A 25,739-nucleotide genomic window follows, 5' to 3' on the forward strand; every position below is an offset into this window, starting at 1 on the left:
CAGAAATCATAACAATAATTAAAACAAAACACAAAATTAATTAATTAGCTATATCATTTTTAAGAATAGCTCACAAACAACTCTTACTTTAAATGATGTGCCAGCATAACCTCCTTACATTAACTTTACCCTGGGTGTGTCGAAAACCTAGTGAGCCTCCCTGCTCTCTTACTGCCTACTAGCATGACATGTCAAACCCCGGATCTTCAGATCGCGATGGATTGACGCGCCCAAAGTTTCCCTGTGAAACTGAGCCTGGATATAAAAAATCGTGTCTGAGCGGGTACAGATAGCACGGTAAGAGCTCTGCATCACCTGAGCATCGCCTAAAAGCTATCAGTATCAGGAAATCAAATAAACCGAGTATTTACTACATAGAACCGATGTCTAGAAGGTCTGGTTGTACTGAAAATAACATGTCATGTGAAAAACACGGATGATGCCTGTGTGGTGTAGGTGGTGTGAGAGGATTTTCTATAAGCGTGTGTTGTTTGGATGGACCCTGCAGGTTTGAATCTGCATTTTAATTGTATAATTACGATATAAAGCAAAGTAAAGACCAACAGAGTCTCGCTTTCCGATAATTCCGATAATTGGAGTTTTCTGGAGCGCATTTCAGTCGTAGGGCATGTTCGGGGGGTATTTCTTCAGTCTGTCGGGTTGCCTGTTGTTGATAAATTGTTCTACTGATTGGAATCAGCCCCCGTAAGTCATCCTGGTAACTATCTGGTCTCATCAGAACACTGGCATCGGTACCAGTCCAGTACGGGATGTCTAACCTAACCTAATCGGCCGGGTGGGAATGGACAGGACTTAAAACTGAGCGGGGTGTGAGGACCCTGGTCAGTAGCCCGATGCGCCTGTACAGAAGTGGAGGAACGTAGAGATCGGAGCGTGACTCTCCATACGCGAGACCGACCTCACGCGCCGATCCACCGAAGTACGGGCGGATATGAAGGGGTCGGTGGAGCGCGGACACGTCGGAGGGAGGGCGTGTCAGGAGAATATACCCTCCTCGTGCGCCATCGGGGTCTCCAGCAGAGGAAGAGGAACTGGCTACGACTAAAGTGGGAGAAAAAGGAATGTGTGAAGCTTCCTGAGTAAAGAGTGGAAGATCCTGCTCGGGTACCATGAGCCACCACTGAGCATGCTCGGTTTATTGTAAACACGAGCAGACGAGCAGACGGTGAGTAGGCATGAGTAACATCAGTGACCGCATGGGTGTCAGGACACGCCGAGACTCTGATCCTCACGCCGGCGTCATCGGTGTGTCACACATTTTAGGCCGTGTGAACCCAGAACAACCTCAGACTCCTCTTTATTTACCAGCCACCTTGAACTTCATTCTTATACTAACCCATGTTTATAAACGATCCTTTTCATTTCTACAACGTCTCCGTTCATATGATTCCCTCAGCTCTACTCGCTGTGTGCAGGACCTCAGTCGTATCTGCTCCCGTCACTGGTCGGCGGCATTAAGCTCCGTCTTAAAAAACACCGTCTGCAGCCGTCAGAGGACGATTGTAGAGCTTTCAAATAAAAGATCAAAGTTTTCCACGACCCAAATCATCCAAAGTTTGGTGATACTTAAAACTGGTACAAAACTAAAAGCTGGTTTGTTCACTGTGTAAAGCTTTGATGGTACCACAGCAGCACCAGCACCATGTCACACGTCTATATTGTTTCATTACGCTTCTTAATCGTGGAGATCTTGGAATAGCGTATTTCTGCGGCGCTCAGAGCGCAAAAAGCTTCTCATGTGAATGCGCCGGAGCACTCACCACTGTGTTTACATGATTTAGAATGTGAAGTAAGTGTTGAGTGAATGTGGAGGTTAGAATCTGGGCTCATTCTGTCGTTACTGTACGTGGGACTTAATGAGACGTGGCTACATCTAACTATTTTATTTCTGCTATAAGTTGAACATAAATATGAACATAAACCCTGTTTACATTTAGTTCTGTGTTAGATTATTATTAAGCTTAAATGAGATTCTGAATGAATCGTTTAGATTAATCGACTAATCGATAAAATAGTCTATAGATTAATCGAAAAATAGTCGTTAGTGGCAGCCCTAGATCGAATCCTCAGCGGTGCTGTCAGCCGGTCGGGTCCTATACCAGACCCACCGCTTTTCTTCCACACCGGTGGTAACTCAGCTGCCAGGCTGCCACCGTTGGACCCCTGAGCAAGGCCCCTAACCCTCAATTGCTCACAGTATACCGTCACAGTACTGTAATGTGAATGTACGTAAACCGAGCCGATCAGGTCTGTGTGGACGCCCGGCCGGCTGATAGCGCCGCCGAGATCGGAACCTGGATCTGACCGGTGGTGGGTTGGCATAGGAGCATAACAGACCGCTGCACCACCCAATCAACAACATAGACGCCAATAGGGAATCGAATCTGGTGGCTCATTGATTACGAAATCGTTGAGGGAACGTGTAGCCTAGTGGTTAAGGTACTGGACTAGTAACCAAGAGGTTGATGGTTCAAGCCCCACCACTGCCAGGCTGCTGCTGTTGGGCCCTTGAGCAAGGCCCTTAACCCAAATTGTATACTGTCACAGTACTGTAAGTCGCTTTGGATAAAGGCGTCTGCTAAATGCTGATAATGTAAATGTAATGTAAATTATGAAAACGGACACCACACCCCCGCCCCCCCCCCCCCCCTTCCCGAAAACAAGGCACGATCAAAACACCAAACAAGGTACGATTGTGTTTGGTCATTCGGTTCAGTGTCTGTTGTGTTAATAAAGTAAGAATAAGGACTGTACACACCCGAGGGGACGAGCGATGGTGAGGGGGGGGTCGGCTGGGGTAGCGACACGTGGGAACCGCTGCCTCGGCCTGCCAGCTTTGTCTGGGGCCGCTGGCTGCCATTGTGCCTCGGGCGTTAGCGTAGGCATGCTTCACATTGTGCTCATTCCACAGGCACAAAAGCCCGGCCACAAAAAAAAAAGCCCTCCATCAAATCCAGCGCTTCATGTTCTTAACCCGACGTTACAGAGTTACGGGCGGGTAGGAGCCCCGCGGGTACGAGTCCAACCCGACCTGGAGTCGTCTCACCGGACGAGAGGCTACCGCAACCCGAAATCTAACCGGTTACTACTCTGAATCTCACTCACTCACTGTCTTAACCGCTGATCCAATCAGGGTCGTGGGGGGGGTGCTGGGGCCTATCCCAGCTTTCCAATGGGCGCAAGGCACACAGCAACACCCTGGACGGGACGGCAGTCCATCGCACACACGTTCACCTATAGGGCAATTCAGTGTCTCCAATCAACCTGACTGCATGTTTTTGTACTGTGGGAGGAAACCGGAGCTCCTGGAGGAAACCCACGCAGACACGGGGAGAACATGCAAACTCCACACAGAAAGGACCCGGATCTGTATCTGTTGGTCCTGGATTCTGTAAAGCTGCTTTGAGACAATGTCTACTGTAAAAAGTAGGGATGTCCCGATCTGATCTCAAAGATCGGAATCGGGGCCGATCGAGGCATTTTTTAACTGATCGGTATCGGCTTTACTAAACCCGATCCTAATCCCGATCCTTCGTTTTACGTCAGCATGTCCGCTGTGTGGAAATACTTTAAATTGGAAAGTGAAACGAGTCCAGCAGTGAAGTGTAACGTCTGTAATGTGAGCGCTTCACCAGGCGGTGGGAGCAGAGCTGCGTTCATTACTGTAGAATTTTACTGTTTATACGGTGTGTGAGTCCAGGATCATTCCGGTTTACTAAACAATCACTTTTAATCCCAGTATGAAAACTTCAGGAGCATAACGTACAGCACGAGTTACAAGACTGACCGACATCTCAGTATCGAGCGCTCCGATTGGCTTAGTTATGTAACCGAGCGTGGTAGTGATGCACTCGCTTAATAAAGAAATAAATACACGATATATTCACTAATCGTCGGGAGCGTTTAACACTTTATTAACTTCTTCTGTTACGGTACCGGATAGCGGACAGCTAGAGTCATCGCGTTAGCCGAGCACGCTATTCCATGCACTATGGAAGCCCCAAAGGGTCAAAACACACTCGCTTCTCGTAGAAACGTCCATCAAACCATCGTCACGATACAAGCACTTTAAGAACTGGCTTTCCTTCATAACAAAAGAGCCTTTCCATTTTATTTTGGTATTCAGGTAACTTATTTGTTTGTTTTTTTTACATTCAAGTTAAGCTGCTACACGACTTCTGAGTGGAGATTTCTGTTCATGTTTAGTGTATCACTGCATTACACAGAATTATGTTCTTTGAATGTAAAGTTCAAAGTGAAACTGTAATTATCTCACTTATTCTGAGTGTTCTAGTGTTACTGCTACAATGCTGCACTAAGTTTGTTTACTTTTATTGTGTAAAAATAAAAGAACATTAAGCAATAGTTTGGATGCAGGAATTTTTTTCCTACAGCACTGCAGAGCTATTCAGTTGTTAAACATGTACACTGGATTAATGTGAATAACTGTAATGTACATGAAGTGTGCACCGTGTGAACAGTATTATCTAGTTCTTATCTAGACAATATCTAGAAAATACAAGTATCGGTTTGAGACTCGGTATCGGATCGGGATCAAAATTTATGATCGGGAACAAAAGAACTTGATCGGGACATCCCTAGTAAAAAGCGCTATGTAAATAAAGTTGACTTGACCCGGACCGCCCCGCCTGGGGATCGAACCCAGGACCTTCTTGCTGTGAGGCGACAGTGCTACCCACCGAGCCACCGTGCTGCATCTACTCAAATCTTTTAAGACGATTATAAAAATCGAGTGGACGCTCGAGTGGCGCAGCGGTAAAGTACGCTAGACCACTACTTGTCAGTGCAGGTCCCAAGCCCGGATAGAAACAGGAGAGTTGCGTCCGGTGTAAAAACTGTGCCGAGTCGGTTATGTGATCCAGAACCGCTGCGGCGACGCCTAAACACGGGAGCAGACGGGAGCTCTGCCTATAGAGACGACAAATGGCATTGCTCATAAGCGCTGCAGTTACGACCTCTGCTGGCTGATCGATGGCGCTGCACAGAGACGGGGGATAAGGGAGATCAGTGCGAGAGTCTCTGTGTGCGATACGGATCTCCAGATGAAAAGAAGCGGTCAGTACTGCACGTGTCGGAGGGGGGCGTGTGTTAGTCATGACCCTCCTCGGTCAGGAGTGGTGGTCTGCAGCAGTGGAGGTGAAATATGATTGGTAAATTGGATACGACTCAAATGGGAGAAGAACTGAATAAAATAAGAAAATATTAATAATAATAATATTATTATTAATAATAATAAATGTGGCAGTCGTAGCCTAGTGTATAAGGTACCGGACTAATAAGCAGAAGGTCGCTTGTTCAAACCCCACCACTGCCACTGTTGGGCCCTTGAGCAAGGCCCTCAACCCTCAATTGTTTAAACGCAGAGAATGTGTTCACGGGAGTAAGTGGGGTCGAGTTGCGAGTGCCAGGATGTTGGAGAACGGCCCCGTTTCACAGTACGACTCCACATCCTCCCCGGCGGACGCGCTAGTGAATTCACAGACCAATTACAGTTTGCTCTACAAGTTGGCACCTCGGCAGCAAAACCCTAAAACCCGCGTTGCTCTGGCATCAAACCGCTACCGTAGTACGCTCTGGTTACGTTCACATTCTCGGCGTTTAGCAGACGGTCTTGGTCTTTTATCCGAGGTGTCTAAGCAATTGAGGTTTAAGGGCCTTGTTTAGGGGCCCAACAGTGGCAACCTGGCAGTGGTGGGGCTTGAACCAGCGACCTTTCGAGTACTTGTCCTGTATCTTAACCACTAAGCTACAACAGTACGTTGGCATTTCATTTAAAGCGACTTACAATTACTACTGGATACAATTTGAGCAACTGAGAGTTAAGGGCCTCGCTCAGGGGCCCAACAGTGTCAACTAAATGATGATGGGGCCTGAACTGGCAACCTTCTGAATACTAGTCCGACACATTAACTGTTGAGCTACCACAAATGAGAAAGAGAAGTAGGGGTGACCGAAACCTCGTGATGGATGGGCATCCTGTACAGGGTATCCTGGTGAAACCGGACCCTCTGCAACCCCGACCAGGATAAAACTTGATGAGAATTTGAGACCAGATTTTTGGGATTATTGGGTCATTTTTGCTAAACTGTGAGACGGTTGCCACCCGGAAACACTGGGTAAGGGCAAGAACGCATCCTGAATAGGGTGCCAATCTACCAAATCTACCAAACGACATCACACACTCCCTCCTTCACAAGTCACAAAGTACGAGTCCGAATCAAGTCAGGAGTCAATATAATCTACACAAAACATATATTAGAAATGTAGCGTAGAAATAAAGAAATAATCTGTAAGTTCAGATAAAAACAACAACAGATTAGCGAGTGTATTTAGCCGTTTTACTTCGTGTCTTTACTTTCCTCCTCATTGTGTAAATGAATGTAATTTCCGTAACAAGAAGGTTCCAGTTAAAAGCTTCAACTGATACGTTTTGTTTTCATTACAGAATAAAAGCGCTCGATAAATCACGGCACAGCGGCCAAAATCCCAAACACAGCAAAAACCATCATAACCGCTGCTTACCTTAGCTTCTGTTCTTCCAGATGCTATTACATTTATAAGCGTGCGTCCCATTAGGAATAGAATCCGTTATTTTGTAAATGTGCTTATAATTAAAAACCTTCAAACTTTTCCCGGTGGTGAAGTAAAACAGGAAGTGGTTAGAAAGCCGATCGAGCGTTTCATTACCACGTCATCTGTGTGACGCAAACCGAATAAATGCAAATAACAGCATTTCTTACTAACAATTACAATCAGAAGCTCTGATTGGTTCAGAAAGCGGCTTTCAACCATCAGCACCGATTCTGTAGGAGCGTTCCATTCACCCCGGTCGTTCCTGTGAAGTGCACTACGTAGGGTATTCCACCATTTTAAGTGAGATTCTGATCCAGAGGTAACGAGAATGTTCAGATGAAGTGAACTTCAGACTGTGTAGGGAGTAGGGAGCGACGCTTCATCACTACACCGGAAGCTGGCTGGAACGTTTATATATAATTGTCACATGTAACTAATGTTAACACGTGCTGACGCTAGGAACTCTCGATGTTTCCGAGTCATTTTTTTGCGAGTCATGAGTCGAGTCCCCATCTCTGCTATGACGCTTGGTAGAAGTGGTACAGTTCTGATTACTGGTACAACCCATAATCCCGAGATGTCAGCACTGGTGAGCTAGTGAGATTTACCGCTGCGCCACCCAAGCTACCACTTAAGCTATTTTGACATATGCAGCGTGTTACCCATAACATAATAACAAACCAAATGAAGAAGAGCTGTGACGGGGTAACAAAGTACTAGAACGACTGTGGACGGGTCACAAATACCTGTTTTTAAACTGTTAACTGGTAAACCAGTGGACAGGTAACATGTGATACTACAATGAATGAGCTTTTTGTTAATGCTCCTTTTTTATTTGCCACTTTTGCCCTCGGCTTGCTCAATAGGGGTCTTTGGTCTGTTGGTCCTGGATTCTGTAAAGTTGCTTTGAGACGATGTATAATATATAAATAAATTTGGCTTGACTTATTTTAGAAATTCTACTATTGAGCAGGTTTAAAAAACATAGATGGCTAGTTTGATCTCTGGTTGTTGATATCACATAAACACAATGTAAAACGCTCCACTACTTTCCCTCAAACTAAAAACGTTAACCTACGTCACACCTACACCTACATTAATGTTCCTGAGCTTTTGGAAGGACATGGAGGCTCCAAATAAATGAAAAATAAACAATGAACACAGACGATTTCAGACACATTGAAAAAAGAGTTCTGAGTAAAGTAAGTATGTTTAATCCATCAGTAAACAGTTCATGTAATGAAGAGATGTAATAATCTTCCTGTTATGATTATAAACCAGTGAGTGAAGCTTGAAAAATCTTAGTTTACACAACAATGACAGATCATTAAAATCAGTCAGTCAAATAAACTCAGGAAACAAGTAAATAAATATACAGTAATTGTTAGTAATGACGTGTCTATTATATTTATATTTGTTTTATTACAGGGAATCTTTGGCCTGTGTTTGCGCATTTTTACAATATCTGGCCCCCAACCAGAAAAGTTTGGACACCCCTGGTTTAAACTCAGTCCGTCTCTTGTGAGATAAGTACTATTTTACAATGCGGCGAAAACGTTATTCGGGTGATTCTTCAATTGGGGGAACTTTGACGTCCCTAAGTTATAAATTTGTGTTAAAAATACTTTATTACAAAACAAATATTTTAGGTATTAAAAAGATCATTCATTACATCACTAAAAAAAATTACATACCAAAATAATGTTTTATGATGATTTAAACATCAATATTTTGCTCCTTTGGCCTTGTCCCCAACCCAGACTTTAAAACTTCTCTGCTCTAATAAAATGCTAAAAAATCACAATATGAGTTTTATAATAACTTAAAAAGAAATAAAATGTATTTTTTGTTTTCATATTTGTACAACCTATGCTTATTTTTGAGCAATATATTACTGTCCCCGGCATTATCGTCATTACCGCAGCAGTGTACGGTTTCTGTAGGGAATCATTTGAAGGTAACACTTGATTATGTTGTAACCATGGAAACAAAGACTCACAAGGAAGCACATGCCAGCCATGAGAGAAGATTAACATTTTAATGTCTGGAAATGTGAGTAATGTAATCACGTATTCCTCCTGATCATAGAGTATATTTATTCAGCGTCATTACCATTTACATCAGTACGGCAGTACTTTACCAAAAAAAAAGAAATGTACACATTATTTATATGTAGCATTTAAAGTGCATCTTGTACTAGCTGTTGACTAGCTTTAGCAAATCCATGGCCTAGCTAGTTTTTTTCTTTAAAAAAGTAAAAATTGTCATTACCGCAACACGTCATTACCAACACATGATGACATTTTGCTGCCACTTCACAAATAAATATGAAATATTACAATTCTATATAAGCTCAATTGCAGCCATCATTAAGCCTTTGCTCTAGCATTATCTTGACATAATTAAAACTAAATTATTCCTAATTTTATTTGTCAAAAGTTAAGATGGTGAAAAGAGCCCGCAATTGAAGAATCACCCATACGTTTCTAACGCACTAACGCTCTTATGAACTTCATGTGCAGAGAATGTAAGGAGGCGATGAACGCACCTTTTCGACTTCACTAAACATCGCTAAATCCTGACAGGAAATTTTATACACATTTATATACTTTAAAAATCGGTTAAAATTGCTGATAAGTGAATTATTACTTATAATTATATGATTAACTACATTTTACGAGCTTGACTTGTGTAGATTTTATCAGTGTTGTGCAATTTAATCGCACCGAAATGCGTTTAAGTGCCAGTTAGCTGTTAGCACGTCTTCAGAATCACCTCAGGTTTTAATGACGCAATAAATTTCAATTAATTAAATCGGACAATCATGCGAACGATAAAACTTTAAACATGCATTATCTGACAGATAAGGGGTTATTAATTCATTTTATTAAGTCCGCTGTACAGTGAGTTTACCGGTGTCTCAATACAATCGTTTCTGTGTGCATATACACTATATTATACACTATATTATACACTATATTATACACTATATTATACACTGTATTATACACTACTGTATATTATACACTATATTATACACTATATTATACACTATATTATACACTACTGTATATTATACACTACTGTATATTATACACTATATTATACACTGTATTATACACTACTGTATATTATACACTATATTATACACTATATTATACACTATATTATACACTACTGTATATTATACACTATATTATACACTATATTATACACTACTGTATATTATACACTATATTATACACTATATTATACACTATATTATACACTATATTATACACTATATTATACACTACTGTATATTATACACTATATTATACACTATATTATACACTATATTATACACTATATTATACACTATATTACACACTACTGTATATTATACACTATATTATACACTATATTATACACTATATTATACACTACTGTATATTATACACTATATTATACACTATATTATACACTATATTATACACTACTGTATATTATACACTATATTATACACTATATTATACACTATATTATACACTATATTATACACTACTGTATATTATACACTATATTATACACTACTGTATATTATACACTATATTATACACTATATTATACACTATATTATACACTACTGTATATTATACACTATATTATACACTATATTATACACTATATTATACACTATATTATACACTACTGTAAATTATACACTATATTATACACTATATTATACACTATATTATACACTACTGTATATTATACACTACTGTATATTATACACTATATTATACACTATATTATACACTATATTATACACTACTGTATATTATACACTACTGTATATTATACACTATATTATACACTATATTATACACTATATTATACACTATATTATACACTATATTACACACTATATTACACACTATATTATACACTATATTATACACTATATTATACACTATATTATACACTATATTACACACTACTGTATATTATACACTATATTATACACTATATTATACACTATATTATACACTACTGTATATTATACACTATATTATACACTATATTATACACTATATTATACACTATATTATACACTACTGTATATTATACACTATATTATACACTATATTATACACTATATTATACACTATATTATACACTACTGTATATTATACACTATATTATACACTACTGTATATTATACACTATATTATACACTATATTATACACTATATTATACACTACTGTATATTATACACTATATTATACACTATATTATACACTACTGTAAATTATACACTATATTATACACTATATTATACACTATATTATACACTACTGTATATTATACACTACTGTATATTATACACTATATTATACACTATATTATACACTATATTATACACTACTGTATATTATACACTACTGTATATTATACACTATATTATACACTATATTATACACTACTGTATATTATACACTATATTATACACTATATTATACACTATATTATACACTACTGTATATTATACACTATATTATACACTATATTATACACTACTGTATATTATACACTATATTATACACTATATTATACACTATATTATACACTATATTATACACTACTGTATATTATACACTACTGTATATTATACACTATATTATACACTACTGTATATTATACACTACTGTATATTATACACTATATTATACACTATATTATACACTATATTATACACTATATTATACACTACTGTAAATTATACACTATATTATACACTATATTATACACTACTGTATATTATACACTACTGTATATTATACACTATATTATACACTATATTATACACTACTGTATATTATACACTACTGTATATTATACACTATATTATACACTATATTATACACTATATTATACACTACTGTATATTATACACTACTGTATATTATACACTATATTATACACTATATTATACACTATATTATACACTACTGTAAATTATACACTATATTATACACTATATTATACACTATATTATACACTATATTATACACTACTGTATATTATACACTATATTATACACTATATTACCAAAAGTATTCGCTCGTCTGCCTTCACACGCACATGAACTTGAGTGACTCTCATTCTTAATCCACAGGGTTTAATGTGATGTCACCACCCTTTGCAGCTATAACAGCTTCAACTCTTCTGGGAAGGCTTTCCACAAGGGTTAGGAGTGTGTTTATGGGAATTTTTGTCCATTCTTCCAGAAGCGCATTTGTGAGGTCAGACACTGATGTTGGACGAGAAGGCCTGGCTCACAGTCTCCGCTCTAATTCATCCCAAAGGTGTTCTATCTATCGGGTTGAGGTCAGGACTCTGTGCAGGTTCTTCCACACCAAACTGGCTCATCCACGTCTTTATGGAGCTTGTGCTTTGTGCACTGGTGCGCAGTCATGTTGGAACAGGAAGGGGCCATCCCCAAACTGTTCCCACAAAGTTAGGAGCATGAAATTGTCCAAAATCTCTCGGTATGCTGAAGCATTAAGAGTTCCTTTCACTGGAACTAAGGGGCCGAGCCCGACTCCTGAAAAACACCCCCACACCATAATCCCCCCTGCACCACACTTCACACTCGGCACAATACAGTCAGACAGGTACCGTTCCCCTGGCGACCGCCAAACCCAGACTCGTCCATCGGATCGCCAGACGGAGAAGCGTGATCCGTCACTCCAGAGAACACGTCTCCACCGCTCTAGAGTCCAGTAGCGGCGTGCTTTACACCATGCGCTCGGTGATGTGAGGCTTGGGTGCAGCTGCTCGGCCATGGAAACCCGTTCCATGAAGCTCTACACACTGTTCCTGAGATGATCTGAAGGCCACATGAAGTTTGGAGGTCTGTAGTGATGGACTCTGCAGAAAGTTGGCGACCCCCGCGCACTATGTTCCTCAGCCTCCGCTGACCCGCTCTGTCATTTTACGTGGTAACACTCGGTGGCTGAGTCACTGTCGTTCCCAATCGCTTCCACTTTGTTATAACAGCACTGACGGTCGACTGTGGGATATTTAGTAGTGAGGAAATTTCACCACTGGACTTGTTGCACAGGTGGCATCACGGTACCACGCTGGAATTCACTGAGCTCCTGAGAGCGACCCGTTCTTTCACTAATGTGTGTAGAAGCAGTCTGCATGCCGAGGTGCTCGGTTTTATACACCTGTGGCCATGGAAGTGATTGGAACTCCTGAATTCAATGATTTGGATGGTGAGCGAATACTTTTGGCGATATAGTGTACATTAAACGACTCGATTCGATTACAGCGAACTTCGATTAGTACCAGTAACAAAGACTAGTTAGCGCAGCCTGAGGTATTACGAGTTTGGGACATCCGTGTCCCATTATTGTAAAGTTTACGTTTATGGAGCGGATTCTTGTTCTTAATTCATTTTCGGGAATCCAAGGAGGTCCAGGATCACCGGGAAACACTGGGCACAAGGCAGAAACACCCTGGACCATCACAGTACACAGAGCAGCCACCCTATATCCTACTACCCACCTGGCAACACCTAAAGAATCCATCTTGACAACCGCATAGCACAGCAGCTGACTAACAACAACCTAACTTACCTCAATAGACGTTGAGGTACCTTTGCAAACACCCAGCAACACATTAGCAATTAACACGCTACAATAGCATCCACTTAACAACACCTAAGCAACCAGTTGCCATCATCTTTGTGACTGCCTGGCATTTCTTTAGCAACAACTTAGAAAGCACCTGAGAAAACCTTAATAACCAACTAGTACACCTTGGCAACCACCCAGCAACACATCAGCGGTTAACCCACTACCATATCATTGGTTTAGCAACACATTAGCAACCAGTTGGCATCATCTTAGCAACTGCCTAGCAACTCCTTAGCAACAACTTGTGAGAAAACCAACTAGTAAACCTTGGCAACCACCCAGCAACACATGAGCAACCAGTTGGCATCATCTTAGTAACTGCCTAGCAACTCTTAAGCAACAACTTAGAAAGCACCTGAGAAAACCTTAATAACCAACTAGTATACCTTGGCAACCACCCAGCAACACATTAGCATCTGCCAGTCCTGCACATACACAATCGCCTATCAGAGCAAAAGTATTCACCTCCCAGACCCCACACCTCTCACCGAAAATATTCAACCCACCCTGTACTCCACCACTGCTGAGCCACAATCACGTTCACATTTTCTATTCGGGAAGTGCACGTCTCTAGTTCCAAAGATTTGTGTCTCTCTGGTCCTGTTCCAGCTACACTGTCGCTAAAATAACTAGCAACACAACAGGACAGAACGCTACAACTACAGCACACATGAAACCCTCGTCTCCGCTCGGTCTGTATTTCAGGCGGTTTCTGCAGTGGTGAGAACGCAGGCCTCACAAAGGCCATGCACACTGCTTTCCCAGTGGCCCAGCACAGCATTCCTGACATATTTGCACATGGAACTCTGAGGGCTCTGCTTCAATTCTCTCTTTCATTTGCGCTCTGTTTACATTATGCGGCCATATTCTTTCAAAAATAGAAAAAAAATCCCAGTCACTTACGGCGATGACACCCAAATACATGACTGTAACTTTTTACTGTTTATTTTTGCTGTGTCCTACGGGGTGTTAAAAATTCTAACATTAAGTTTCTGCACTCACTGTCCATTTTATCAGCTCCACTTACCATATAGAAGCACTTTGTAGTTCTACAATTACTAACTGTAGTCCATCTGTTTCTCTACATGTCAGGACCCCCACAGGACCCCCACAGAGCAGGTATTATTTAGGTGACACTGACATGGTGCTGGTATGAGTGGATGAGACACAGCAATGCTGTCACTGCTGGACTGAGAATCATCCACCAACCAAAAACATCCAGCCAACAGCGCCCCGTGGGCAGCGTCCTGTGACCACTGATGACGGTCTAGAAGATGACCGACTCAAACAGCAGCAATAGATGAGCGATCGTCTCTGACTTTACATCTACAAAGTGGACCGACTAGGTAGGAGTGTCTAATAGAGTGGACAGTGAGTGGACACGGTGTTTAAAAACTCCAGCAGCGCTGCTGTGTCTGATCCACTCATACCAGCACAACACACACTAACACACCAGCACCATGTCAGTGTCACTGCAGCGCTGAGAATCATCCACCATGAGGAGAATATCTGGATTCTTCCATCAGATGCTGCTTCTGAAACTGGACGCCACGTTAATAGCCAGAGTTTATACAGGTTCTCGAGGGGTTACGACATTTATAACAGCCTAAACGTACATACGAGCGATCTTCAAAAAGTTTCCTCACGTGTATATTGTGGTTATAAGCGGTGAGGGAGGAGGAGTAATCACTCGTGTCTGAGAGACTGTAGTGTTCTGTTCTGTTTGGTTCTGTTCTGTTTGGTTCTGTTCTATTCTGTTCTGTTTGGTTCTGTTCTGTTTGGTTCTGTTCTATTCTGTTCTGTTTGGTTCTGTTCTGTTTGGTTCTGTTCTATTCTGTTCTGTTTGGTTCTGTTCTGTTTGGTTCTGTTCTATTCTGTTCTGTTTGGTTCTGTTCTGTAGTAATCAGTCGTGTCTGAGAGACGCTTATAGTCCAGATTTAGCTCCATCTGATTTACATCTTTTTGGTTCTGTTCTGTTTGGTTCTGTTCTGTTCTGTTTCTGTTCTGGTTCTGTTCTGTTTGGTTCTGTTGTGTTCTGTATGGTTCTGTTCTGTATGGTTTTGTTCTGTTTGGTTCTGTTCTGTTTCTGTTCTGTTTCTGTTCTGTTTGGTTCTGTTGTGTTCTGTATGGTTTTGTTCTGTTTGGTTCTGTTCTGTTTCTGTTCTGTTTGGTTCTGCTCTGTTCGTTTCTGTTCTGTTTGGTTCTGTTCTGTTTGGTTCTGTTGTGTTCTGTATGGCTTTGTTCTGTTTGGTTCTGTTGTGTTCTGTTTCTGTTCTGTTTGGTTTTGTTCTGTTTGGTTCTGTTCTGTTCTGTTTCTGCTCTGTTTTGTTCTGTTGTGTTCTGTATGGCTTTGTTCTGTTTGGTTCTGTTGTGTTCTGTATGGTTTTGTTCTGTTTGGTTCTGCTCTGTTCGTTTCTGTTCTGTATGGTTCTGTTGTGTTTGGTTCTGTTGTGTTTGGTTCTGTTCTGTTTGGTTCTGTTCTGTTCTGTTTCTGTTCTGTTTGGTTCTGTTCTGTTCTGTTTGGTTCTATTCTGTTCTGTTTGGTTCTGTTGTGTTCTGTTTCTGTTCTGTTTGGTTTTGTTCTGTTTGGTTCTGTTCTGTTCTGTTTCTGCTCTGTTTTGTTCTGTTGTGTTTGGTTCTGTTCTGTTTGGTTCTGTTCTGTTCTGTTTCTGTTCTGTTTGGTTCTGTTCTGTTCTGTTTGGTTCTGTTCTGTTCTGCTCTGTTCGTTTCTGTTCTGTTTGGTTCTATTCTGTTCTATATGGTTCTGTTGTGTTTGGTTCTGTTCTGTTTGTTCTGTTCTGTTTGGTTCTGTTCTGTTCTGTTTCTGCTCTGTTCATTTCTGTTCTGTAGTAATCGCTCGCGTCTGAGAGACTGAGAGATCTGTTTGGACGCTCAGAGAAGCTTTAAGGGGAAGAAGATTTTCATGTGATGATGATGTGAAAGCAGCGGCGCATCAGTGGCTACTAAGAAGTCGGTAAGACGCTGGAAAAATGCACCGGAAGGCGACGATGTAGAAAAGTGATGGAGTTTGTTTTTGAAATTGTTAATAAATAGAATTAAACAGTGCGGAAACTTTTTGAAGGACCCTCGTGTTCGGCATTTCATTCATGAGTCCCACAGAAACACACCGAGAGACGCAGCGCCAAGACAAACGATCAGAGCAATCAGATTCCAGAGCCATAAAGAAACCAGTTTTACTATCATAGAGACACAAACCACAGCAAAGCCGATCATTAAATAAAGATTACAGGCTGCAGTGTGCAAAATAATCAATGACAATTGAAATGAATGAAATGAAACGTCCCCGTCATCATGAACTCTCGATGTTGATGCGTTTACAATTCGTCATCAACGTAGCGTTCACTTCCACTCGCAACCCAGATATTCGGATCTCAGCTCTGCTAATGGCCGACCGCAGGGATTCCTCATAAGTGCTGCAGTTACGACCTCTGCTGGCTGATCGATGGCGCCGCAGAGACGGGGGATAACGGAGATCAGTGCGTGACTCTCTGTGCGCGATACGGATCTCCGTATGAACCAGCCTGGTGCAAGTGAAAAGAAGCGGTGGAGGGGGCGTGTGTTAGTTACGGCCCTCCACGGTCAGGAGCAGAGGTCTCCAGCAGTAAAGAAAACACAACGCTATCAGGTAATTGGGAGGGAAATGAAGTGCACGGTCAGGGCCGCAGAGGGTACAGTTTCACCGGGAAATACCCGGCACAAGGCAGGAGGGAATCCATCGCAAGGCTTCGGCCACCCCTCTATCACTCGTAGCCATGTCTGTCTGTGTAGACGCCCGGCCTGCCAAAAGCGCCGCCGAGATTCGAACCTGAAAGACTTGATTAATGTCAACACGTTGTTTATCTAATTTATATTAGATATATATATATTAGAGATGCACGAGTACCGATACTGGTATCGGATATTTGCCCGACACCGCGCTCATTAACTCGTACTCGTACTCGCAAACGAGGCTCCGATACTAAACATCCGATACCGTGTACCTAGTGCACGTCGCTGCGTTATGCCCGGTTCACACGACACGATCTTTGCCCTGATTTTCGCTCAGCGCTCGGATCGAGTTCTCTAACACGTCAGATATCTGATCCGAGATGTGCGACTGGGAATGAGCGACATGTCGAACAGCCAATGAGAACGCAGGATACGGTGCGAGGGGAAACGCAGGAGAGGAGTGTAAACAGGTGGGACGGGGGGATAATATAGTTTATATCAGAATACATCAGCACACACACACACACGTGTTACAGTATTTCTGACCTGATCGTTCTCTACAAAACGTAACAACAAAACACCGACATTGCAAAAATATGTATTAACCTCCAACTCACTACAGAACGATCCGTGCTGCTCGTGTTGCCAGATCCACTCAGATTCATTTATTTTTCCTCCTTGATTTCATCACATCAGCGCACAAACACTTTGATCTCTCGCTACTTGTTGACGTGTATTTTTGGACGTGGTGTCATTAAACTTCTCGTCACTTCTCACGTGTGTTTTTGTTTAAAAATTTTCTAAATAGGTATCGGTATCGGCAAGTACAAAAATGCATGTACTCGTACTCGGTTGGGAAAAAATGGTATTGATGCATCCCTAATATATATATATATAGTTAATTACGCTGATATTGTCATTATTAACGCTGGTAAGTCTTTGTAACAGCACTGCAGGAACAGGAGTCCGGTTAAGACCAGTTATATTTGCTTTTTCGGGTTCGAAGCTCGAAGCTACAAAGAGAGGGGTGGCCAAAGCCCTGTGCTAGATTGCCTCTTGTATTTACATTTTCAGCATTTAGCAGAGGCTTTTATCCAAAGCGACTTACACAGTGAGCTGAACACGATGAGCAATTGAGGGTTAAGGGCCTTGCTCAGGGACCCAACAGTGGCAACTTGGTGGTGGCGGGGCTTGAACCGGCAACCTTCTGTTTACTAGTCCAGTACCTTAACCACTGAGCTATCATTGTATAGGGTATTCTTGCCTTGTGCCGGGTATTTCCCGGGGAAACTATATATATATCCCCTCCAGCAAGTTCACCTATCGACTGCAACAACTCACTTTAAGGATAAAGATATAAGGATATACTTTATTTGTCATATACACATATATATACAGGTGTACAGTACGATGAAATTCTTTCTTCACATATCCCAGCTTGTTTTTGGAAGCCGGGGTCAGAGCGCAGGGTCAGCCATCGTACGGCGCCCCTGGAGCAGACAGGGTTAAGGGCCTTGCTCAAGGACCCAACAGTGGCTGCATAGCAGAGCCTGGATTTGAACCGCCAATCTTCCGGTTGATAGCCCAAAGCTCTACCCACTAGGCTCCCACTGTCCCTTTTAAGCCATAAAAACAGAGAACCTCCAGTTTTTCGGCATTAGAGTCCGAAAAAGACCTGGAATGCTGATTCATCTGAGCGCAATACACGTTTCCACTGTGTGACGGTCCATCCTGGATGCCTCCGAGCCCAGAGAAGTGGACGCCGCTTCGGGACATGGTTAACACGAGGCTTCTTGTTTGCACAGTAAAGTGTTAAGTATGATTAGTGCAGTAACTCTGTATTGTAGAGCTTGATAAAGGTTTGATAAACTAATCCCTCACCCATGTGGTTATATCAGCTAGTGTTGAGTGGAGGTTCTTGACACAGCGCCCTTCGTTTAATGATATTCTGCACTGTAGAGGGAGAACATGCAAATCTTTCTTTGTTAAGAGATGATACTATAGGACATGTTGTGTTTTGATAATGTATGAACTTTTCTTTGACTTTGTAATGCTCAGGACTTGATAACTAATACAAAAACCTGAAATAAATCAATCTAAAGCCTTTAATATTCTACATTATTGAGAAAACTCTGCTGTAGTCTTTGTTCTTCTGCTCCTGGTTCATCATTCCTCTACTGAACGCAACAACTCACTGTAAGCCATAAAAACAGAGAAACTCCAGATTTTGGGAGGATTACCTGTCTCTAGGGTCGATCCACGAAGTCTGCCTGGTGTTGTGGTCGATGTAAAACACTCTGCCATCGTAATCCCGGGCTTCCTCCCAGCCGGCGGGCAGCGGCAGCTCCGAGCTCTCTCCCCGCTTAGAGCCGCTGAGCCACGGCATAGCGCCGGCGGGACGGGCCGCTACACACCGGGGGAAGCTCCTGCACCTCAGCCCTCTCTTTCAATCCCAAACAGAGCGCTCAGTACGCGCCCTGAAGCATTCCAAACCGCCCGGAGAAACTAGCGCGACCTCGGGAACACACGGGGGTGAAAGACACGCTGACCGTCCGCCATCCGCCTTCCAGAAACTTTCCCAGCGCTCTCATGACTCTCGGCGTCCGTCCACCATGTTCGCCTTCTCTGCCATATTTCATTCCACACGCTCCATATTGAGAAGAAGCTCATTTGCATAAACACGCCCACTATAGCGTTCAGTGCGTGGTTGAATTTGCATAAACACGCCCACCACAGCCATCGGCGCTTGTTATATTTGCATAATCTCCGCCCACTCAGCAAGTCGAATCGTGTACTCATTTGCATACGGACCGCCCCCTGCGTGAACTTAAAAAGGGCTTATTTGCATAAACCACGCCCACAAATCTGAACCAAACCAGTGTGTTTTAAAGCAACGACGATCATTATTAATAATTCATTGTTAAATTTGCATAAACGAGCCCCACAAACCTTTAAAACCACATAAAAATGAGTCGGTAGTGAGTAGGTAGCACTGTCGCCTCACAGCAAGAAGGTCCTGGGTTCGATCCCCAGGCGGGGCGGTCCGGGTCCTGTTTGTGTGGAGTTTGCATGTTCTCCCCGTGTCTGCGGGAGTTTCCTCTGGGAGCTCCGGACTATGGGTGTATGTGTGCCCTGCGATGGACTGGTGCCCTGTCCAGGGTGTTACTGTGTGCCTTGAAAGTCTGCCATGTTTTTCACCAAACATTCCTGTCATATTACTGTAATAATCCTAAACTGTAATGATCCTAACATTACACAAAAGCTAGTGAGTAGAATATGTTTATAATTTCAATATAATTCATATATTCATATTCATACATATACATATATATACTTTATAATAAATAAATAAATGTAATAATAGTACAATAACGTGTAGTGGTTTCTATCTTACATATAGGAAATGTAATATACAGCATATTATATATGCGCAAAGAGCGCCACCTACTGTCTGCATAACCAGAAGTCCGGTCAAAAGACGAGGTTTGGGATTCGATGTGTTAATATGGTATAGTTAAAATTGTACTGTATATATATGGGTATTCAATAGGCGCAAGGCACACAGTAACACCCTGGACGGGGCGCCAGTCCATCGCAGGGCAGATACACACACACATACACTCAATCACCTATAGGGCAATTCAGTGTCTCCAATTAACCTGACTGCACGTCTTTGGACTGTGGGAGGAAACCGGAGCTCCCGGAGGAAACCCATACAGACACGGGGAGAGGACCCGGAAAGGACCCGGACCGCCCCGCCTGGGGATCGAAACCCCGCGCCACCCATAAATAAGAATTTATACACAAAATATTTCGATTTAAATGAGGTCTTTATTAGTCGAATGATACAGCAAATAAATCAAGAGAAGATATGTTCTGAACTCAGACATGTCAGAAGTATTCAACCCCTACAGAATAGTGCTGCTCTTAAAACCTACTGCTAGTCTGTAGGACCTAAAGTTGGGTTACAACATGATTAAACCATCAAGACTTGATATAGACGCTTCATTAGCTTCAGTTGATATATAATAAAGACAGGTACATTTTATCCTAAAGCGACTTACAGTACTGTGACAGTATACGGTCTAAGCAATTGAGGGTTAAGGGCCTTGCTCAGGGGCCCAACAGCAGCAACCTTTCAATTACTAGTCCTGTACCTTAACCGCTAGGCTACAACTTCCCACAAGATCACTTACTGTGATGAACATATTGTATAATTTTGATGTTCACAGATGTGTTACATAAACACCACCCAAAGATTCAAGTGTTCAAGCTGTGTTGGAACCCTGCTGTAAACTAAGAAGCTGCTCACAAAGGCTGACAGAGGAAATGAATTCACTGCACCAGACGTACAAGAGGAATAAGAAGATTTCCAAGACCTTGAACATTCTTCATTCTGTCTTCCACTGCTGGTGGATTCCTGATTGTAGGTGAGGAGGGTTTATTGCTGCTCACGCTTCCTCCGACCAGCGTGCAGCCCTTAGCGGAACCCTTTTCACCCAGCCAATCAGGGTCCTTACACAGCGTTTGAAGACCCCACCCACACAGTCCGGTCATCCCACACAGTCCGGTCATCCCTCCCTGCAGGCACTGCCAAAAACACAAAACTTCAGTCCATCTGATGATCTGATGAGCTCAGGCCCAGAGTTTCTGCTCACCAGTATTTCTTGTTCAGTATTCATTTGTTCATGCAGTGGCGGCCTGTGTTAAGTGACGACGGTTTTCCGAGGTACTAATATTAATCACAGTATCATGACGGTTTCTCATGCAGTGTCGTCTGAGAGCGTGAGGTTCACCACATTCAGCAGTGGTTTTCACTCTTGCTCTACACAGATTCCTTCAGATTCACTGAATCTTTTCACAATATTATGCACAGTAGAAGGTGAAAGACTAAATTATTTTGCAAATTTGCATTGAGAGATGTTCAGGGTCCAGGTTCTGTGTGACTTGTGACAACTTGACTTTATCGCTTCTTTACACTATATAGTCAAAAGTCTTGGGACACTTCCTCCTTGAAATGACTTACATGAATTCACGTGTTTCAGCCACATCAGTTGCTTACAGGTGTAATAAATCAGTTATATGAGGGAAATGATATGCTTCCAACTTTGCAGCAACAGTTTAGGGAAGGCCCTGTCCTGTTCCTGTATTTTTCCTATTTTATTTCTGCAATTTCTCCCATTTTCTCCCAATTTATTGTAGTCAATTTATCTTCCGCTGCTGGTGGATCCCTGATTGCAGTCGAGGTGGGTATATCGATGCTCACGCCTCCTCCGACCCGCGCTCAGCCCTTAACGGAACCCTTGTCCACCCATGCACTTTGCACAGGCGCTCTATCTGCCAATCAGGGTCCTTACACAGCCTTTAAAGACCCCACCCACGTAGTCCGGTCATCCCGCCCTGCAGGCACTGCCGATTATGCCCGCTAGATGGCGCCCAGACGACCGGTGGCAACGCCGAGTTTCGAACCGAGGAGTTCAGAATCTCTGCGCTGGTGTGCTAGGAATATCCCGCTCTCCTGCACAGAGCCTTGACCTCAGCCCCACTCGACAGCTCTGGGATGAACCGGAACACCGACTGATCAATCAGCATCCAGCCATATCAATACAAATGCTGTCATCTTTTGACAGAACGGGCACAAATTCCCATACACGGACACTCTTTAAAGTGTGGTGAGAAGCTTCTCAGAAGAGCGGCTGTTGTTCTAGCTGGAAAGATCACACAGAGGTCAAGGTCATGGTCATGGTCATGGTCAGGCGTCCAAATACTTTTGGTCACATACTGTACCATTACTGATGAGTGTGTCCTTACTGTTTTTTTGGAAAATGTGGACACCCTGAATCCGATCCATTAGAGTTTTGTTAGTTGTTTACATTAATGGGCACAGTATATAGCCAAAAATACCTGGACACCCCTTCATGAGCATCCTGGACATTCCGTTCCTGAAATCCTGGATGTTCATTTGGGTTTAAAACGTCCAAACTAGCCAGAAATTAAAGCAGCGGAAACATTTCCCGTCTCTGAAGCGCTTTAATTGCATCCTGTGTTGAGTTCTGCCACCCCACGGTCTGCGCCGCTCTCTCTCTCTCTCTCTCTCTCTCTCTCTGTGTGATACGGGGCAGAGAGGGCAGGGCAAAATGTCAGTGTGCCCTCTTTTATCCCTACTTCTCCCCTCCTCTTTCTTCTGTTTTTTACGCCCCGGGTTGAGATGATGTGTGCTTCTTTGAGTGGAGACCGACGGACTGTGAAGTAGCTGGAGTGCCACTCTTGCTCCGACTGGAAAACAGCGTCTGTCGAGATTCCTCGGGCGAGGTCGGGCGCGGGCAGCATGTCGAATCCGTGCACCAGCGTTCTGGAGATGCTGGGTATGATGGTGGGCGCGTCGGCCTGGTTCTGTTCGCTGGCGGCCACGCTCATGCCCCAGTGGCTGACCCTCAGCACCGAGCTGCTGGCCGTGGAGAGCTACGAATCGGGACTGTGGGAGACCTGCGTGGTGCAGGACGTGGCGGGCACCGAGTGCAGGCCGTTCGACAGCCTGCTGGGCCTCCCGTACAACCTCACCCTGGCTCGCATCCTGATGTGCATCTCGGATGCCCTGGGGGTTCTCAGCCTTCTGATCGCCGTGCCGGGTCTGAAGGTGGTGAAGAGCTGCGGGGGCTCGTACGGGCGGCGCGTCAAACGCGGCATCAAGATCACGGCGGCCGTGCTGATCTTCACGGCCGGCGTCCTGGTACTGGCGCCCGTCTCCATGGTGGCCCACGAGACGGTTCTGAGATTCTTCGACGAGTCCCTGCCCCACACGGTGCCCCGCTGGGAGTTCGGAGACGCCCTGTTCGTCGGCTGGTCGGCCGGTTTTCTCTACGTGGTGGCCGCGCTGCTGTTCTTCACTTCCTGTCTGGGCTTGGAACAGAACGAGCTGCAGCTGGTGTACCATCATCACCATCCTCACCAGGAGAACTTCAAACCTCACAGCAGCATCAACAGCCTGGATAAGAAGCGCACCGAGTACGTCTGACGTGGAGGAGACGAGCGTCTCTCGGCTCAGCTCCTTCCAGAACCTTCCTGTGATGATCGATCAGATCAATCGTTATAAATGATCCTGAGATCATGACGGCTGAGAAATAAAGACTTTATTTTCATTTTTATTTACTATCATAGTCGAGCAGGTAACTTCTGTTTAACCTGCGCATTCACACTGACTTTACTGCCTCGTTCTTCGGGGCCCCTGAGACCCCAGAGTTGTGTGTTGTGTGTTGTGTGAGTAAAATAAAATTACACCAAGTTTAAAATGAACCAGATTAATTAACCAGATTAACCAGAGAGAGAGAGAGAGGTGCAAGATTTTGTAAAGGGTGTGTATGTGTGTGTACATGTGTGTAAGTGTGAATGTGTTAGTATATGTGTATGTTTGTAAATGTGTGTTTGTGTTAGTGTGTGAGTTTGTGGAATTGTTGTGTGTGTGTGTGTGTTTGTATAACTTTTATGTGTGTGTGTGTGTGTGTTTTTGTGTACTTGTTGTGTGTATTTGTGTTAGTGTGTATGTGTGCATATGTGTGTTTGTGTGTGTGTGATTGTTGTGTGTGTGTGTGTTTGTGTACTTGTTATGTGTATGTGTGTGTACATGTGTGTAAACATGCATGTTAGTGTGTATGTGTGTATATGCATGTGTGTAAACATGGATTTGTGTTAGTGTGTATGTGTATGTTTGTGTAATTGTTGTGTGTGTGTTTTTGTGTACGTGTGTAAACATGCATTTGTGTTAGTGTGTATGTGTGTAATTGTGTTAGTGTGTATGTGTGTGTGTTTATCCATGTGTGTAAATGTTTATTTGAATTAGTGTGTGTACATGTGTATGTGTGTGTACATGTGTGTAAACATGGATTTGTGTTAGTGTGTATGTGTGCATATATGTATTTGTACATATGTATAATTGTTATGTGTGTATGTGGGTTTTTGTGTAACTGTTATGTGTGTATATGTGTGTGTATATGTGTTAGGGCATATGAGTATGTGTGTATATGTGTGTGTGTGTGTGTGTGTGTGTATGTGTTAGTGTATATGTGTTATTGTGTGTATATATGTATGTGTGTGCATATGTGTGTGTGTTTGTAGATGTGTGCATATGTGTTAGTGTATATGTGTGTGTGTGTGTGTGTGTGTGTATGTGTTAGTGTATATGTGTTATTGTGTGTATATATGTATGTGTGTGCATATGTGTGTGTGTTTGTAGATGTGTGCATATGTGTTAGTGTATGTGTGTGTGTGTGTGTGTGTGTATGTGTGTGAATGTGTATACGTTAGTGTGTATATGAGTATGTTAGTGTGTGTGTGTATGACAATGTGTGTGCATATGTGTGTGTGTGTGAGACTCAGCTGTACCTTCAACACCAGACAGAAACTACACACACACACACACACACATCTATAAAATCTCTTGGCTTTGATCATGTGATCTAGCTGGGGGGTCTCTGACACCCCAAACTGAAGTGTAGACATTCAAGAATGTTTAGAACACAATACCAGTATAATAATAATGTTTATTTACAGTGTCCATAAAATTAGGAACAGTCAGGACGTGTCGATCTGATTATAAAAGATTCAGGATGTTTCGTGAGCTGGTAAAGAGGCCCCGGGGTCTCAGGGGCCCCAAACAGAACCTGAGGGTTTAACTACACCAGTGTTGTTGTTATTAGTCAGTTTAAATGTAA

At 42.7% G+C, this 25,739-nt stretch overlaps 2 protein-coding genes across 4 annotated transcripts in view; one reads left to right on the plus strand and one right to left on the minus strand.

The window, feature by feature from the left end:
• wwc3 (WWC family member 3) overlaps window positions 1-19,647 on the minus strand; it is a 63,675-nt gene extending 44,028 nt beyond the window's left edge. For all 3 annotated transcript variants that reach the window (XM_062998052.1, XM_062998053.1, XM_062998051.1), the window contains exon 1: window positions 19,272-19,647. In XM_062998052.1, coding sequence (XP_062854122.1) covers window positions 19,272-19,417 — 146 coding nt within the window. In that variant the 5' untranslated portion in view covers window positions 19,418-19,647. The remainder of the gene's footprint in view (window positions 1-19,271) is intronic.
• A 3,712-nt stretch (window positions 19,648-23,359) lies between these two features.
• cldn33b (claudin 33b) lies at window positions 23,360-24,046 on the plus strand. The gene has a single exon (XM_062998170.1). It carries the CDS (start codon window positions 23,360-23,362, stop codon window positions 24,044-24,046), a length of 687 nt encoding a protein of 228 aa, XP_062854240.1.
• The last annotated feature ends 1,693 nt before the right edge of the window (window positions 24,047-25,739 follow it).

The sequence above is a fragment of the Trichomycterus rosablanca genome, chromosome 6 (assembly GCF_030014385.1).
Source record: "Trichomycterus rosablanca isolate fTriRos1 chromosome 6, fTriRos1.hap1, whole genome shotgun sequence".
Classification (NCBI taxonomy): domain Eukaryota; kingdom Metazoa; phylum Chordata; class Actinopteri; order Siluriformes; family Trichomycteridae; genus Trichomycterus; species Trichomycterus rosablanca.

What these genes read in the sequence shown, in the direction of transcription:
- cldn33b (XM_062998170.1), top strand. Translation starts at nt 23,360, where the DNA reads ATGTCGAATCCGTGCACCAGCGTTCTGGAGATGCTGGGTATGATGGTG.